At 30.0% G+C, this 19,573-nt stretch overlaps 3 protein-coding genes across 3 annotated transcripts; all 3 read right to left on the bottom strand.

Moving 5' to 3' along the window:
- Positions 1-1,265: 1,265 nt before the first annotated feature.
- Positions 1,266-7,267, bottom strand: LOC143915794 (juvenile hormone esterase-like). Its single transcript, XM_077436610.1, has 6 exons — positions 7,211-7,267; positions 2,400-2,507; positions 2,132-2,282; positions 1,873-2,051; positions 1,378-1,584; positions 1,266-1,289 (listed from the first exon to the last, which is right to left on the bottom strand). The coding sequence occupies exons 1-6, from the start codon at positions 7,265-7,267 to the stop codon at positions 1,266-1,268; spliced, it is 726 nt and encodes a 241-aa protein (XP_077292736.1).
- Positions 7,268-7,288: 21 nt separating this feature from the next.
- On the bottom strand, positions 7,289-12,071 carry LOC143915793 (juvenile hormone esterase-like). The gene is made up of 16 exons (XM_077436609.1): positions 12,054-12,071; positions 11,213-11,267; positions 11,104-11,145; positions 10,789-10,986; positions 10,544-10,758; positions 10,325-10,477; positions 10,103-10,253; positions 9,844-10,022; positions 9,300-9,506; positions 9,033-9,195; positions 8,861-8,950; positions 8,667-8,782; positions 8,331-8,585; positions 8,184-8,259; positions 8,024-8,102; positions 7,289-7,409 (listed from the first exon to the last, which is right to left on the bottom strand). The coding sequence occupies exons 1-16, from the start codon at positions 12,069-12,071 to the stop codon at positions 7,289-7,291; spliced, it is 2,118 nt and encodes a 705-aa protein (XP_077292735.1).
- A 972-nt stretch (positions 12,072-13,043) lies between these two features.
- Positions 13,044-18,344, bottom strand: LOC143915314 (juvenile hormone esterase-like). Its single transcript, XM_077435887.1, has 11 exons — positions 18,037-18,344; positions 17,824-17,976; positions 17,606-17,756; positions 17,347-17,525; positions 15,614-15,820; positions 15,322-15,490; positions 15,148-15,237; positions 13,771-13,886; positions 13,438-13,686; positions 13,278-13,359; positions 13,044-13,203 (listed from the first exon to the last, which is right to left on the bottom strand). The coding sequence occupies exons 1-11, from the start codon at positions 18,220-18,222 to the stop codon at positions 13,082-13,084; spliced, it is 1,704 nt and encodes a 567-aa protein (XP_077292013.1). The 5' UTR covers positions 18,223-18,344; the 3' UTR covers positions 13,044-13,081.
- Positions 18,345-19,573: the final 1,229 nt, after the last annotated feature.

Genomic DNA, 19,573 nt, shown 5'->3' with positions numbered 1-19,573 from the left:
TAGTCGATATACATTTAATATCTATAAACTTTTCTTACATCTGAAATACCTGGAGCCATATCTGCAAAGGTAATTTTTTCTTCCATATCGAATAGTTCTTTGAAATACATATTGTTGAATGTGTCAATCAATACATTTGTTGTATCTTTAATTCCTTTTTTAAAATATATGTGTCATAAGATATTGATGAAACTTTTAATGAAATGAATGTTAAAAAATCTATGTATTATACCTGAATATTCGAATAAGTGATGTGTCATATTATTTCTTTTGAAATAATCATCACTTAAAAGATTTGTTAATTCCATCCATTTATAAATGACTAAACATGAAAAAAATGCAAATTTTTACAAATTCACTATTTTAAATATACATATGTACATACACATGATATATGTATGATTATATTTATGAAATATTATTTTACATGCAGTGAAAAACGCCCCATCATTTTTAACAACACCTGCCATCATTGGCACAGTTCTATAATTTCCTTTTTGTATCATGTTTTCTGGTGATTCCGTAAGATACTTTACCAAACCTGCTTTTTGGAAAACAACACGACCGGATCTTATTTCTGGATACATTTTCTGGAGAAAGTAACCAATGTATATTTAAATAATTAAAATTTTAACGACAGATTTGCAATAATTAAAAATTGATTAACTTATTTTAACGTTTAGAATGATTTAATATACATATGAGTCGTCTAGTTCCAAAACCCGGTATCTGAATATTTGGTCAAAACTGAGATAAAAATGTATTCCGATTCTAGGAATATTTTCACACAATACTTTATACTTGAATTCTTTCTAAAACCAAGTTAAATGACTAAAAAAAAATATTTAAAATCTTGTTTTGTTCCAAAGAACGGCAAAAATTCTCTATGTTTATTCGAATTAACGGCAAAACTGCCGACAGCCAATCAGAACACTGCATATGGCAAGATGGCGGCCATTTCGGCCGGTTACCTGGGTGCAACTGTCATTCCGCATTTCCTTCGTAATTGCTGTTATCATGGACCATCTGCCTTGAAGTATTTAAAAAACCAAAGATGGAGATACAAGAAAGAAAACAATCCGAAAGAAATCGTGAGCAAAGGAACGGAATCGCCGTGAAAGGACAACTCGGGAACAAACACCGGCAAAATCGTTTTCAAGTCTTAATATTTCATTTAATCTCAAAAATTTTCCAAAAAACTGAATTGCAAAATAACTTTAAATCGTATATCTTCTATTAAATTAAAACTTTGTAAATGAAATCCACTAAATAAAGTTGTGGCAGAAAAACTGCGTTTACCAACAAATGAGTAAAATGCTTTTACCGGGTTTTGGAACTAGACGACTCATATGTAGATATGTACGTATATATACTAACAGATTGACGATTGACAGCTTTCATGAATTCAATTAGTGATACATTTTTGAAGACATTTTCCATTTCCGTATTACTAGCCTTAACTGTTGTATTCTTTAGCACACTGTACAAACTTTTGGCATAGACAGTTGGATTCGTATCAAATGCCCAATTTGCATGAGATGAACCAGACATTATTATTGCTTGTTGAAATAAGTTGGAATCGACCTAATTGATAATAAAGTTTGAACTTAATTAGTTATGAATAGTTTGAATAGTTCTTTGTCACAAACTCATACAAAATACGGAAGAATCGAAATTTAGTGTTCGTCATGTAAGCCTAGCATGGATGTCTGTTAATATACCCATTAAATACCGTTAATATATCGGAGTCATTATGAAAGATGATTAACAATACACTTTAGAATTTAACATGCACAATGAACATGTGTGTACATAACGTGGTTGACTTATTTATCGTAATAGGTACATAAGTTCATATTTGATGTTGATTACCATAGGGCTTATCAAGTGTAGGGAGACTGAACAACCACCGGCGCTCTGACCAAATATAGTGACCCTGGTATTGTCTCCTCCAAAGTGTCGAATGTACTTATGGGCCCATTTTAAGCCCAGGACTTGATCCATTAATCCAACGTTACCAGATATGCCATCAGTATCAAGACTCATAAAACCTGTGGGGAACAAATTCAAAATTGGTATGTTGATAATTATATTTACTGAATCATGCTATTTAGTAATTGACTTAAATTACCTAATGGACCTAAACGATATTGAACAACTACCAATACTACGTCACGTTCCAATAAATAATTAGGTGGATAAAACCGAGCACTTCCAGCGTAAAATCCACCGCCGTGAAAGAATACCATTACCGGCAACAATTTCTTGTTTTTATCTGGAATCTAATTTTAAGATTTTATTATTAAGATATCTACATATGCAGTTAAATTCATTTCAAATGAAATTGAATTTACAATTGGTGTATATAATTTCAATAATAAACAGTCTTCCGGATCTACGCCAGGTGGTGTGTTTATAATCATCGGCAAGTTTCTCAGGTGAGGACATTCTACACCTTCAGTTGTGGCATCATATACTCCTTGCCAAGGACCGGTAGGTTCTGGTGGCTGAAATATATTAAAAAATACATTTACGAGTTGAAATACATACACTTGCAAAATAAAAACTTAAAAATACCATAAATCTTCGACTTCCAGAAGTGGTTTGTCCAAATTTGATGTCAAAAAATTGATAAATAGATCGATTGCTCCAAGCCGAGATAGTGGTTGACCCTTCAATTTCTCCTAGCTCAGGTATGGTTACTCGGATTCCATACACCAAACCGAGTACCATCAGATATAGCAAAATTAAGAGCAGTTTCATATTCAAAGAGTATCGTTCTCGATAGAAGACTATAGTCAAATGAAATCACGATCTTTAAATGTCGTGATTATCTTGAACTGTGGAATGGAGCTTTGTACTCAAGATGAAGTGATTAACTGTTACATGTAATTTATTATGAAGATAATTTAAGTACAACGTGTGGAACATAAAATTAAATGAGATATAATATATTGCAGAGAATACGGACATCAATTTCAATTTTTACTTTTTTATAATGTGTCTCGGAGAAAAAGGAAAGAGGATCGTTCTTTTTTACTTTACCTATGTACATACGTAGTAACAATAAATGAAATTTCGTGATTATGTGAAAATTCGAACTTGAGTTTTGAATGATTCAAACAAAAATGATTCTACTCTATGTGTGTGTGTATGTCTACCTCGTTCCATAATAATAATAGCTTTTATTCCAGACGATGGGGAGAATAGTGCAATCCCCAACGCCCATATAAATAATATATAGATAATAAAAAGTAAAACGTAAAAAGTAAACAAAAAAATAAATACATAAGTAAATATATAAATATTAATAATAAATAATAAATAATAAATAATAAATAATAAATAATAAATAATAAATAATAAATAATAAATAATAAATAATAAATAATAAATAATAAATAATAAATAATAAATAATAAATAATAAATAATAAATAATAAATAATAAATAATAAATAATAAATAATAAATAATAAATAATAAATAATAAATAATAAATAATAAATAATAAATAATAAATAATAAATAATAAATAATAAATAATAAATAATAAATAATAAATAATAAATAATAAATAATAAATAATAAATAATAAATAATAAATAATAAATAATAAATAATAAATAATAAATAATAAATAATAAATAATAAATAATAAATAATAAATAATAAATAATAAATAATAAATAATAAATAATAAATAATAAATAATAAATAATAAATAATAAATAATAAATAATAAATAATAAATAATAAATAATAAATAATAAATAATAAATAATAAATAATAAATAATAAATAATAAATAATAAATAATAAATAATAAATAATAAATAATAAATAATAAATAATAAATAATAAATAATAAATAATAAATAATAAATAATAAATAATAAATAATAAATAATAAATAATAAATAATATATAATAAATAATATATAATAAATAATAAATAATAAATAATAAATAATAAATAATAAATAATAAATAATAAATAATAAATAATAAATAATAAATAATAAATAATAAATAATAAATAATAAATAATAAATAATAAATAATAAATAATAAATAATAAATAATAAATAATAATGAATAAATAATAAATAATAAATAATAAATAATGAATAATGAATAATGAATAATGACTAATGAATAATGAATAATTAATAATGAATAATGAATAATGAATAATGAATAATGAATAATGAATAATGAATAATGAATAATGAATAATGAATAATGAATAATAAATAATAAATAATAAATAATAAATAATAAATAATAATAATAATAATAAGTCTAATAATAATAAATAATAATAATTTAATGTCTGTTCAAGGCGGTCGGTGGAGTAGTTCCATCCATATACGTTTGGGTTGGAGCGTGCCGTGTGCATTTGCTTTGTCTTCGTTTCCAGAACGTGTGTGTTATGCTGCGTACGGACCAAACCAACGACGAATTTGGTCCAACGATTTAACCAGCAGGATTAAACCAGTAGCGTACAAAATATCGAAATAAAAATTAAATTTAAAAATTGAAATTAAATATCAAAATTAAAAATATTATTATTATATTAAAATTAAATTCAAATATCAAAATAAAATCATAATCAATATATTAAAATTAAAATAAAATATTGAAAGTTAAAACAGAACATGCCCAATTTAAATAAATTTTCGAGATTGACCTAAAATTAGATCATCAACAATCACATACAGATAATCCTCGACTTTTGTTTGTCGAAGATGCTTTGACTTACGTAGATGCGCACTAAGATCGAAAAAAAAATCAAAGAATTATTATTTTTACTTCCCCGTAATGCGCAGCTACTGAGCATATATTATGTGTAAGTATGGGTGACGTCTTCGATTTCTTCAACCCGAGCCGTTGTCGGTTTTATCAAAGGAAATTTTTTTGTCTTCAATTGTTTCTCTCGTCGTAATAAATCAATTAATTAAATCATTTCAGAGGTAAATTTTATCGGATAATGTCTTCAATTGTTTCTCTCGTCGAAATAAATCAAATAATTAAATCCATCTCAGAGGTAAAATTTATCGGATAATGTGTGATTATTAATTTTATTTCGACGAAAGAAAAAAAAACCCTTTGACAAATCACCGACATTTTTTTGTTAAATATTTCATCGACGGCGAAACACATTGGTGTATCGTGAAGACTTATAAGAAACAATAACAAGGTTTTTTTCGCTCGTAATTATAATATTTCTCTGGTTGTAATGCATAATATAAGCATTTTCTATCAAAATGTACGAGGCCTTAAATATAAACTGGATGAATTAGGTTCTAACTCGGCTATTCAATGTGCTGACATCCTGGTACTAACGGAAACCTGGCTTGACGACTCTGTGCATGATTCTTTTTAATTTACATTAATGACATCTCAAAAATAATTAAGTATTCAGACTATCTTTTATTCGCCGATGAACTTAAGCTTTTTAAGACAGTTAAGTCTCATAGTGACGCAGCCCTTCTCCAATTGGACTTAGATGCGCTGTCAAGTTGGTCTGTCGATAATAAATTATTTTTTAGCATTCAAAAATGCTGTGTTCTCAATGTGACAAGATCTTCAAATCGCTTGATTTATCCATATCGCCTAAGTGGTGTTGAATTAAAGTTTGTAGATGAATATTGTGATTTGGGGGTCTTGTTCTCGAATAATTTTCAATTTAAACGACACAGACAATATTTGTTTGCGTGCAACAAAAATGCTGGGATTCTTACTAAGAGTTAGCAAACCTTTCCAGAGTACGTTGGTGCTTAAAATTCTTTATGAATCTTTAGTACGTAGTATTCTAGAATTTTCTTCTATTATATGGAATCCTACCCATATAACTCATTCATTGAAGATTGAGAGAATCCAAAACGGTTTCTCAGATATCTTTATTTGAAACAGTATGGTTATTATCCTTGGCTATATCCTAGTGCATTCCTATTAGGGGCGTTAGGTTTCAACTCATTGGAGTCTCGTCGGAATATGTTACTGGGAAGACACTTTTTTAAGCTGTTGAATGGGATAATACACAATCCTCAGGTTCTAAAGGAATTTAGGTTTAATGCACCTTGTAAATTCAGGGACTTGAGAAATCGTGATTTGTTTGTTCCTCCTGTGGCTCGCACAAATATGTTGTCAACGGCTCCTATATCTAGAGCGATATATCTGCTTAACAGGATTTCTGGTGAAATTGACCTCTTCAATATAAAATATACTAATCTGGTTGAGTGGTTGTTGAGGAATGCCAGTGGCTGATTTTGCCTATTATAAATATTAATGATTGTTATTACTTTATCTGTTTTTTTATGATTTTATGATTTTAATGATGTTGTGCTACTATTGTTATTATTATAAGTTATTATTACTGTTATCATGTTATTATTACTGAATGACCGGCCACAGCGACGCGTTGGAGATCTCTGTAATGTCACTGTGGCTTATATGTTAAATAAATAAATAAAAAATAAAAAAAATATCGTCGTAATTCAAAACATTGTTGTAATTCAAAACATCAACGATGATCTAATTTTAGCTCAATCTCGCTCGTTAGCTTAATTTTGATATTTAATTTCAATTTTTTTATTTCGATATTTTGTACGCTACTGGTTTTAAAAGTTGGCCCAAAATCGTTGTTGGTTAAATATTTCCGAAGGGGGAAACACAGTAGTTATCGTGACGACTTAAAAGAAACAATAACAAGGTTTTTTTCGCTCGTAATTATAATATTTCTCTGGTTGTAATGCGCATCGTCGTAATTCAAAACATTATTGTAATTCAAAACATCAACGATGATCTAATTTTAGCTCAATCTCGCTCGTTAGCTTAATTTTGATATTTAATTTCAATTTTTTTATTTAATTTTTATTTCGATATTTTGTACGCTACTGGTTTTAAAAGTTGGCCCAAAATCGTCGTTGGTTTGGTGCGTACGGACCATTAGAAACACGTGTGACCTATTTTCGAGGCGCGTGCTCGGTACATGTGTGGTTTAGTTCGGTGATTACTGGTCACAAATTACTCGTCACAAAGTCACTAAAATCTCTATAACGGAACATCTGGCAGCCGAAAAGTCCATCATACTAACGATAACTATCATAGTAACGAGAACTTGAGTGCCAAATATTGTGTATTCGCGATTTTCATGGCAAAAATTGTCTTTGTGACCACCCCAATGTGACGAATAGTCCAATTACCGTGTGGTTTATGGGGTAAGCCAGGACATCGTTCGTTTGAGAATGCGAGCGTGCCATGGGTTAATGACTGTCACGTGTTTACGACCTTTCAGGATATGTGTCTTGGTTGCCTGATGACATCACTGTCGGGTTTTGTTCTTTTACGATCAAGCGATGAACTCTTTCTTCTGGAATGGTCGAAGGGGTCGTTGCCCTTGAGCTATACTTGTTTTTGATTCGTAATAGCACAAGTTGTACTATATTCCTACAATTGTAAATCATTCATTATTGCATGTCCGACATTACTGATTTTTTTTCGCGTAGCACCAACCATCAACCGCGTACCACAGGTTGGGAGCCGCTGCTCTAGAGAATCGAGGTTTTTTTATGTTTTTTTCAAAACCTCTCGGTGTATTGAATTGAATTTTCTTATCTAAAAGTTAAAACTTAATGCCAAGTTATATATATATAATATGTATGTATAAAGTTTGTTGAACACGGAAGTGGCTCTTTTTCGATTTTTCTTCCACTACTTTTTTCGACCCTTTAAATATATGTGCTCATCACAAGAAAAATTAAGTATAATCCTAGTATCAATGTGATGAAAATAAAATAATCATTGAATTTAATAAACCAAAAGTGGGATTTTTTCCTCTCAGAAAAGTAAAAAATGTTAAGATTTTCCCACTCCATTGAACGCATCAAGCAGAAAATTTGTATATATAATTGTATGCAGGTAAATAAAAATTCAATTTAGTTGAAAATAAATAATTTATTATTGCATTTCAAATTCAATATTTTCTGTCATCCCTTATTAATCCAGATTCGATTGACGTTATTTTATATTCTTCATTGATAAAGTCCTGAGATATGTACGGTATAGAATTAATGTGTAGATATGGTCCATTTCTACCTACGATCATATTAAATATTTACATATGTTGATGTGAGCATCAAAATTTAAATAAATAAGCATTATTTGTGGATTTCTTACTTTTTTTAAGTATTGGCCATTCTACATTCAATAATGAAGATGTAGGTTTACCATTTATAGCAAAGCTTGTCCACAGGTCGGTCTGAAAGTTATTATAAGCACTTCTATACTGATTTGTATGAAATTAATTGAAGATATAATTATTATACCCACTACTAGTTTCGCTATCTTGGTGTCTTGTTCGTTCAGTGGACTTGTGTAATGATACGGGAACAAGTAGAGTAAATCATTAGAATGGTGTACTCCACCATCAAACGTGTATTTTGTGGTATCAGCACCATGACCGAATCTGGTATGTTCTCCTCGGTAGTCAAGAGTGTAAAAGTACGTTCGGTTTTCATATCTTGCGTTAATTTTTGCTTGTTTCATAGTTGGTAACTTAAAAAGCATATTGCCTAAAATCTTTGAAATTCAATTTTATAAAATAGAACTAAGCTTACTATAGAAGTCGATATAAATTTAATATCTATAAACTTTTCTTACATCTGTAATACCCGGAGCCACATCTGCAAAGGTAATTTTTTCTTCCATATCGAATAGTTCTTTGAAATATATATTGTTGAATGTGTCAATTAATATATTTGTCGTGTCTCTAATTCCTATTTTAAAATGCATACACGCGTCATAAGTTATTTATTAAACTTTTATTGAAATGGATGTTTTATATATGTTTATACCTGCTGATTCGAATAAGCTATGTGTTAAATTATTTCTCATGAAATAATCATCTCGTAGTAGATTTTTTATTTCCATCTTATTATATAACACTAAACATGAAATAAAATATTTATTTTTACGATTAGACCATTTTAAATATATTAATTATTTATTTATGAAATATTATTTTACCTGCAGTGAAAAATGCCCCATCATTTTTAACAACACCTGCCATCATTGGTACGGTTCTATAATTTCCTTTATTTATCATGTTTTCTGGTGATTCTGTAAGATACTTTATCAAACCTGCTTTTTGGAAAACAACACGACCGCCTCTTATTTCTGGATACATTTTCTGGAGAAAGTAACAAATGTATGTTTACATAATTAAAGTTATAAAATTGATAAACTTATTTTAACTTTTAGAATGATTTAATGTATGTTTATATGTATACTAACAGATTGACGATAGACAGCTTTCATGAACTCAATTATAGAGACATTTTTGAAGACATCTTCCATTTCCGGATTACTAGCTTTAACTGTTGTATTCCTTAGCACACTGTACAAACTTTTGGCATAGACGGTTGGATTCGTATCAAATGCCCAATTTGCATGAGATGAACCAGACATTATTATTGCTTGTTGAAATAAGTTGGAATCGACCTAATTGATAATAAAGTTTAAACTTAATTAGTTTTGAATATTTTGAATAGTTTCTTTGAAAATTTTTCAATAAAATCAAGGTCACAAACTCATAATGAATACGAAAGAATTGAAATTTAGTGTTCTTTATGTAAGCCTAGTCTGGATGTCTGTTAATATATCCATTAGATACCGTTAATATATAGGAGTCATTATGAAAGATGATTAACAATACACTTTAGAATTGAATTATGAAAAATTTAACATGCACAATGTACATATAAATATGTATGTGTACATAAATTGGTTGACTTATTTATCGTAATAGGTACATAAATTCATATTTGATGTTGATTACCATAGGGCTTATCAAGTGTAGGGATACTGAACAACCACCGGCGCTCTGACCAAATATAGTGACCCTGGTATTGTCTCCTCCAAAGTTTCGTATGTACTTATGGACCCATTTTAAACCAATAACTTGATCCATTAATCCAACGTTACCAGAAATGCCATCAGTATCAAGACTCATAAAGCCTGTGGGGAATATATTCAAAGTTGGTATGTTGATAATTATATTTACTGAATCATGTTATTTAGTGATTGATTAAAATTACCTAATGGACCTAAACGATATTGAACAACTACCAATACTACGTCATGTTCCAATAAATAATTAGGTGGATAAAGCCTAGCACTGCCTTCGTAAAATCCACCGCCGTGAAAGAATACCATTACAGGCAACACTTTCGTGTTTTTATCTAGAATCTTATATTAATATTCTATTATTAGTATATCTACATATGCAGTTAAATTCATTTCAAATGTAATTGAATTACAATTGGTGTATATAAATTCAACAATAAACAGTCTTCCGCATCTACGTTAGGTGGTGTGTTTATAATCATGGGCAAGTTTCTAAGATGAGGACATTCTACACCTTCAGTAGTGGCATCATATACTCCTTGCCAAGGACCGGTGGGTTCTGGTGGCTGAAATATATAAAAAAAATACATTTACATGTTGAAATACACTTTTAAAATAAAAATTAAAAATACCATAAATCTTCGAGTTCCAGAAGTGGTTTGTCCAAATTTGACGCCAAGAAATTGATGAATAGATCGATTGGTCCAAGCCGAGACCGTGGTTGACCCTTCAATTGCTCCTAGTTCAGGTATGATTAGTCGAATTCCATACACCAAACCGGGTACCATCAAATATAGCAAAATTAAGAGCAACTTCATGTTCAATGAGTGGTGTTCTCGATGGAAGACTACAGTCAAATTAAATCACGGTTTTTAACTGTCTTGCGTATCTTGAACTATGAATGAAGCTTTGTACTCTCGATGAGGTGATAACTTATAATATTTGAAGTGATCAAATATTGACCCAGCTTCGATTGATGTTATCTTATATTCTTTACTGACAAAGTCCAGAAATACATACGTATGTATAGGTATGTACGATATTGAATTAATGTGTAGATATGGTCCATTTATACCTACAATCATTATAAATATTTACATATTTTGATGTAAACTTCAACAATTTAAATTAATTAACTTTTCTGAAGGATTGGCCATTCTTCATTCAATAGTGAAGATGTATTTAGGTTTACCAATAATAGTAAGTTTAATAATAAGCTTGTCTACAGGCCGCTCTGAAAGTAATTATTAGCAAATCTACACTGATTTGTATGAAATTAATTGCAGACATAATTATTATACCCACTACTAGTTTCTCTATCTTGGTGCCTTGTTCGTTCAGTGGACTTGTGTAATGCTATGGGAACAAGTACAGTAAATCATCTGAATAGTGTACTCTAGTGTTCCTTCTCGAGAATTATTTCTCAAGAATTTCTCGAAAAAAATGCCAAATTGAGAATTCTCATTTCTCGATAAATTTGATAAAAAAATTTTATTATTAAAAAAAAAGTTTGACCGGCTCTTATTTCTGGAGAAATTAACCAATGTATATTTAAATAATTTAAATTATAACGGGAGATTTGCAATAATCAAAAATTGATTAGCTTATTTTAACGTTTAGAATGATTTAATGTATGCACATACATATACATATGTACATACATATATACTTCTTTGTCTTCTTAAACTTTTTGCTTCTTATCTTAGTGATAGATAGCATTTTTTTTAGATATTGTTTTTTTGAACCTCTCCCATAATTTACTAGATCTATATATATAGTATAGCTCAGGGGTCCATTTTAGGTCCCTTACTATAATATTTACCATTCTCATTAATAATCTCCCTAGAGGTTTATCCAATACGGTGACACGACAACTCGTTCACAGATTTTCCGTAAACCGAGGATGCGCTCCAGGCATTACGTATACGGCTATCTCTTTCTCACCCCGTCTGTTCACCAAGATCTCGTTTACTATGCCATTACGTATGCAGCCATCTCTTTCACATACCGTCTGTTCACCGATAACAGACGGTCTGTGAAAGAGGTGAACAGACGGTCTGTGAAAGAGATGGCTGCATACGTAATGGCATAGTAAACGAGATCTTGGTGAACAGACGGGGTGAGAAAGAGATGGCCGTATACGTAATGCCTGGAGCGCATCCTCGATTTACGAAAAATCTGTGAACGAGTTGTCAGGTAATCATCCAATACATCATGTCTCTTGTTTGCTGAAGACGTAAAATTATTTTTGTCGGTTAAGGATGAGAGGCAGGCCTCAAATCAAGCTGATATTGACGCCTTCCTGGAGTTCATTTATATTTTAGGTCTATGTAGAACTTAATTTTAATAAATGTGTGATTATGAGTAATGGACGTGCACTTTCTCTTTATTGTAACGAATATTCAATTGGATCCATCTTGTTGAAGCGTGTGGAATCTATGTTTGATTTGGGTATCACTCACCTTCCACAACCAGTGCCGGTTTTAAGGGGGGGGGGGAGGGGGCTGGGTCGGGCTGTGTCTGAGGGCACCGAATAAGTTAGGGCACCGCTTGATGCGCCAAAGGCGCTTTAAAATTTGAAATTAGAGCACTTAAGGCTATACAAAATATTAGATTCTATTAATTGGGTAAGGATGCAATCCCTTTTGTATTATAATTAATCTTTCCCTGTGGCAGCCACAATTTAAATCTTGTGCTATGCGACGCTGTGAAATCTTCTGTAACATTGCAACCTTTTTTCGATATTCTCCCAAGATCGTTTACACTATTTCCAGCTTCAACTTATCACTAGAAGATTACAACTGATTACGTGCAATTATATTTCTAAAAAAATAACCTTTGATTCAAACAGTTAAACGAATATTCAAAGATGTGGGGAAACGGTTCCAAGAAATTGGCAACCTTACCCATTTTCTCACAAATCTCGAGTTTTCAGCAACTGTAAAATGCTGCAAATTTACAAATCTGACCATAGATGTCTCTGTGGGTGTTAATTGATGTGTATTTACTTTGTATAATACTTGTATCAAATGTACAATGTTTCTGATTAGGGGGGCGCATTGGGGTTATATGTTAGGCCTTCTTGTTATAGATTAAAAATAAATAAATATGTAGATAAATAAAAATGCAATTCAGTTGAAAATAAATAACATATTTATTATGTTTCATATTTAATATTTTCTGTCATCACTTATTAATCCAGCTTCAATTGATGTTACTTTGTATTCCCCATCGACAAAGTCCTGAGATATATACGATGTTGAATTTATTTGAAGGTATGGTCCATTTTTATCTATAATCATAGTAAATATTTACATATTTTACCGAAAATTTAATTAGTTTCTAATGACATTAAAGATTCCATACTTTTTTCAAGTACCGGCCACTCTACATTCAAAAATGGAGATGTAGGTTCACCATTAATAGCAAAGCTCGTCCACAGGTCACTCTGAAAGCAAGTTACAAGCATACCAGCATGTATCGATTTGAATGAAATTAATAATTAAGTTATAATTATTATACTCACTATTAGTTTCGCTATTTCGGTGTCTTGTTCGTTCAGTGGACTCGTGTACGGATACGGGAACAAGTAGAGTAAATCATCAGAATGGTGTACTCCACCATCGAACGGATATTTGGTAGTATCAGCACCATAACCGAATCTGGTATGTTCCCCTCGGTAGTCAATAGTGTAAAAGTACGTTCGGTTTTCATATCTTGCGTTGATTTTTGCTTGTTTCAAAGTTTGAGACTTTAAAAGCATATTGCCTAAAATCTTTAAAATCCAATTTTATAAAATAGAACTTAATTTACCGAGGCAGTCGATTTATATTTATTAATATGTATAAACTTTTCTTACATCTGTAATACCCGGAGCCAATTCTGCGAAGGTGATATTTTCTGACTTATTGAACAGTCCTTTGAAATATATATTGTTGAATGTGTCTGACAACGTGTTTGTTGTGTCTTCAATTGCTGTTGATGTTCAAATATACAAATTTTGAGTTATATATTAAACTTTTTAAAAAATATATGTATGTACATACATATGTACATCATATATATAATATCGATATTCTGTGTGTCTGTATGTACGTCACGGTTAAAACGCTGCCAACAAGACGTATGAATATAATAAGACCATAATAACAGATCAACAAAAAACTTCTATATATACTGTTTGCTTCCAATGTTAGCTCTAGGCATATAAGTCTCTGAGCTTTTAGCGCCATCTATGGAAAATTTATTCAATTAATTAATTAATTAATGTAGGTAGGCAGGTAGTTTTTACCATTTTTTTCGTATTAACACAATGTGGCCGCTGACTCATATTTGTATCATGTTGGGTGCACAATGCTTAGTGGCCGCTGGTACATATGTACATATATGATTTACGACTGCGCCAACTGTATCAGTCCGCTGATATATTGTCGTATCACGTTTGCGAAAATCGTTTGTGGCCGATGATACAATTTTGTATCACGTTTTCGTTTATGACGAAAATGTGATACAAATATATATCAGCGGACTGAAAAATATATTCTGCACGAAAAATATATTCGCGCAGTCGTAAATTATATATGTATCAGCGGCCAGTAAGCGTTGTGCACCCAACATGATACAAATATGAGTCAGCGGCCACCATAGTATTAAACAATTAAATATAAATATTAAATTAAATATATTTATAAGGTGTTTGAAATAAAAAACGACCGCGTGCGGATCGAACACAGGACTAACAAATTTCATTTAATTTTTTTTTTATTTCATAACTTAATATACCATAACCCATGCGATGACATATCATCGCATGGGTGTTGCTTATTATGTTATTAAATAAAAAAAAATTTAAGTAATTTGTCGGTTCGATCCGCATGCGGTCAATTTTTTTTCAAATACCTTTTGAATATATTTAATTTAATATTTAAATATAATTATTTAATATGAAAACTACCTACCTACCTACATGTAAACAATATAAAACACCAATAGAAAAATTAATTAAAATTAATTGGCGGTAAATTCTCTGTTAAGAGGAAACATTGGTAGCAAATAGTATACATATGTATATAGAAGTATTTTTCTTTTGTTATTGTATTTGTATATACGTTTTGGCAGTGGTTTAGCTGTGATGTACATATGTATGTTGAATCGAAACGACTATTATAGTATTATCGAGCGTTATCACAGACAGACACACAGAATAGCGATATTATATATATATATAATATCATACCTGCAATTTCAAATAAGTATTGTGTGAGGTTATTTCTTATGAAATCATCATTGTTAAGCAGATTATTTTCTTCCATCACATCATATATCACTAAAATGAAATATAACACATATTTTTATTCACGTTTTAAAATACATACACATCTAGATAAGTTTATACGGCGTCGTATTATACTTGTAGTTAAAAATGATCCATCATTCTTAACAACACCTGCCATCATTGGTACGGTTCTGAAATGTCCCCTTTGTATTATGTTTTCGGGTAGTTCTGTAAGATACTTTACACTACCCGCTTTTTGGAGAACAGCCCGGCCCACTTTCCTCATCATCGGTGGATACATTTCCTAAAAATGTATTAATGTACGAATGTTTATTTGGATTTTAAAACGTAATTCATTTAATTCAGAATTTACAATGAATGAAAATTGTGTGTGCTTATCGAATGATTTAATAATGTATATACTAACAATTTGACGATTGAGGGCTCGTATGAATTCAATAATAGTTGCACTTTTGAAGGCTTCCTCCATTTCAGAGTTACTGGCCTCCACTGTTGTATTCATTAGTACGCTGTATAAATTTTTGGCATAAACGGTTGGGTTCGTATCAAATGCCCAGTCTGCATGAGATGATCCAGACATTATTATTGCTTGTTGAAATAAGTGGGAATCCACCTGATTAATAAACACAAATTAAATTAAATTTACATATGGTAGAGTGAGTTTGCTTTGATGAAAAACTTTTTTTTAATTTTTTGATTATTTTTAGTATTCTTATAGTAGAAACTAGTGTTGTATGCGATGAAATGTCATTGCATGGGTGTTGGCATATTAAGTTATTAAATAAATAAAAAAATAAAAGAAATGTGTCGGTTCTGTGTGTTCCGGTACCTTTTTAATATATTTAATTTAATATTTATATTTAATTCTCTAATATGAACAAAAAATGGTATAAACAATATAAAACACCAATGCAAAAATTGATTAATTAATCAATTAAATAAACAAACATTCAATACATGACGCTAAATGCTCAGAGACTTGCTTAGAGAAAACATTGGTGGTAAACAGTATATATATGTGTATAGAATTTTTTTTCTTTCGTTATTATAACTGTACATTTTGTTGCTAGTGTTTTAGCTGTGACGTACATATGTATGTCGAATCGAAACGACTATTATAGTACGGCGAGCGTTATCGCAGATACACAAACAGGCACAAAGTCACATAGAATAGCGATATTATATATGTATATAATATTGCTATTCTGTGTGTTTGTCTGAGATAACGCTCGCCGTACTTTAATAGTCGTTTCGATTCAACATTTATATGTATGTACGTCATAGCTAAACCACTGCAAACCGTATACGAATATAATAACAAAATAAAAAAAAAAACTTCTATATATATACTGTTTTTACCAATGTTTCCTTTAGGTAAATAGACGGCGCTAAGTCTCTGAGCGTTTACCGCTCTCTGTTGAAAAGTTATTTAATTAATTAATTAATTTTTCTATTGGTGTTTTAAATTGTTTTCATGTAGGTAGGTAGTTTTTATATTTTTCTTTTTAATAATATAAATATTAATTTAAATATATTTTTAAAAAATTCGACCGTATGCGGATCGAACACAAAACCAACACATTTCTTTTAATTTAATAACTTAATATGCCAGTACTCATGCGATTATATTTCACCGGGTATAACACTAGTTACATATATGATGATGATAATAGGAAAAGTTATCTAATTTAATTGTTATCATTTACGGATGTTAAATAAGTAGAAAAAAATAATGTTTCAATTCTAAATGGATTGAATTCAATTTCAATTCTAAATGGTTTCAATTCGTAAGATTTACTGTGATCTATGTACATATGAATGTATCATTATAAAAACTAATTATCGGTTTATTTTTCCAAATATACCTCGTCCTAATTTTATTTTCATTTCCTATTTTTTACAACCATACATAGCTATTATATGTATATAAATAATATATAATGATGAATGATATTACTAATTGACTACAATTATAGTTATTGTATTTGGCACATAACATACAATTCATTAAAGACAATATAATATAGAAATATACATATCACAATTCACAATCAGATGTTATTTAAATACAGCGATTGACATTCCACACTTATTAATTACACTTATTAATTATTTGATTTAAAATAAATTACTGATTACCATTGGACTCATCAAGTGTAGAGAGACCGAACAAGCACCAGCGCTTTGACCAAATATAGTGACCCTGGTATTGTCTCCTCCAAAGTTTCGTATGTGCTTATTAACCCATTTCAGACCCAGAATTTGATCCATAAATCCAACGTTACCAGAAATAGCATCAGTATCAAGACTCATGAAGCCTGCGGGGAACAAATTCAACGTTGGTATATTGATGATTGTATTTATAGCATTATGTTATTGAGTAATTGATTTAAATTACCCAATGGACCTAAACGATATTGAACAACTACTAGTAGTACGTCATGTTCTAGTAAATAATTCGGTGGGAAAAATCGAGCACTTCCTTCATAAAATCCACCACCGTGAAAGTAAACCATTACCGGCAACAATTTTGTGCTATTATCTGGAATCTAATTTCAATGTTCTATTGAATCAAGATATATAGTTATATCAAATATTTAATTTAATTAGATTTACCATTGGAGTATATAAATTCAACAATAAACAATCTTCTACATCTACGTTAGGTGGTGCGTTTATGATATCCATCAGATTTTTCATTTGAGGACATTCCACACCTTCAGTGGTGGCATTGTATACTCCTTCCCAAGGAGTTGTAGGCTCTGGAGGCTGAATAATACATTTATGAGTTGAAATTAACATACAAAATAAGAATTTAGCAATATTTACCAAGAATCTTCGGTTTCCAGACGTGGTTTTTCCAAATTTGACACCAAAAAATTGGTAAATAGATCTATTGGTCCAAGCTGAGATTGTGGTTATTCCTTCCATTTCTCCTAGTTCGGGTATGGTTAGTCGAATTCCATACACAGCAGCAGGTACCATCAGAGAAAGCAAAATTGAGAACAACTTCATGTTCTATGAAGAGTACTGTTCTCGATGGAAGATTACAGTCAACTGAAATCACAGTCTTGTACCTTGAACTGTGGCGTGAAGTTTTTGTACTAAACTTGTTTATTTATAGATTTTAATTATGTAACGTTATTTTTTTTTGTATAATGGAATAAGCCGACTGGAACAATCATGGTCACCGCACACCAACAATTTTTTTATTCTATCTAATTTAATTTATCTAACATTCTATATAACATTTATCTAACAGTCTATAATATTCATGGTTACAGACCATGCTAGCGGAAGTTTAGTTCACTCGTCAAACTAATTCTGCAATATCAAGACGATGATATTTGAATTATCTTCGATTAAAATATATTTTTAATTGTTGATATATCATATTAATATGTACACAAAACCATTGCTGAACGAACTTTATCTTTGGTCTGCGTATTATCGTATGTACGGTAGGAAATAGATTAACACATTGATTTCCAGATTGTCTAAGCAAAGTTATGGTTGTTGTCCGAAAGATATTGTGTTAATTTATGCACTCAAATATGTGTTTTATTCAAGAAAAACTTCAAAAATTACTATCTGTTAAATGCGCATAGCATTAATTTATAATTGAATGCAAGATGTTTTTGTTTGAGTTTGCAATCTTGCAAAGTTCATCTCTGGCATATATTATAATTTTTAATTTGATAGAATATTTAAAAAACCTCTGATTTTTGATTTTTAAATGCTTTTTATTATTACGAAATTATGTTCACAATACATCTTATATCTATTTTAATAGCTACTGATCTACTGATCATTTTCTATTTTACAATTTAATTTAATTTGGTTAGTAATCATAGTATTATATTATTCTAATGTTAATCTACAGCATAATAGGAAAAAGAGCTCAAAAACCTATTTACATAAATGTTCATAATACATCTAATACATAATATTAATTAAAGACTCTCTAAAGTCGATGACTTAAAGCAGATTGTGTTTAGGTAATCTGTGTTTATACCTGAAGGTATAGACATTTTGTTGTAATCAAAGAGACTCAAGTGTGTTAGTATGGTTATTAGTGATTCTGTCATAGAATCTACTGGTTAGTTTGTTAGTAATGTCTGTAACAAACGGAATATTATATATGGCATGCAGTTTTTTCAAGTTAGTTTATATGGGTGTATTATAAATTATTTTTAGGGATTTATTTTGTATTACTTGGAGCTTGGAAAGATTAGTATTCGAGGCGTTATTCCATACAGGTGAAGCATAGGTTAATAATGGTTATATTTTATTTATTTTATTGTCACAATCAATACACACTCGCCATTACAGATTTGCTCCAATGCGACGGGTGTACGTTAATGAA

This window comes from Arctopsyche grandis, chromosome 8 (assembly GCF_051622035.1).
Source record: "Arctopsyche grandis isolate Sample6627 chromosome 8, ASM5162203v2, whole genome shotgun sequence".
In the NCBI taxonomy this organism is placed as follows: domain Eukaryota; kingdom Metazoa; phylum Arthropoda; class Insecta; order Trichoptera; family Hydropsychidae; genus Arctopsyche; species Arctopsyche grandis.
The sequence above is the reverse complement of the archived record's forward strand: the minus strand, read 5'-3'. Positions and strand labels throughout refer to the sequence as shown.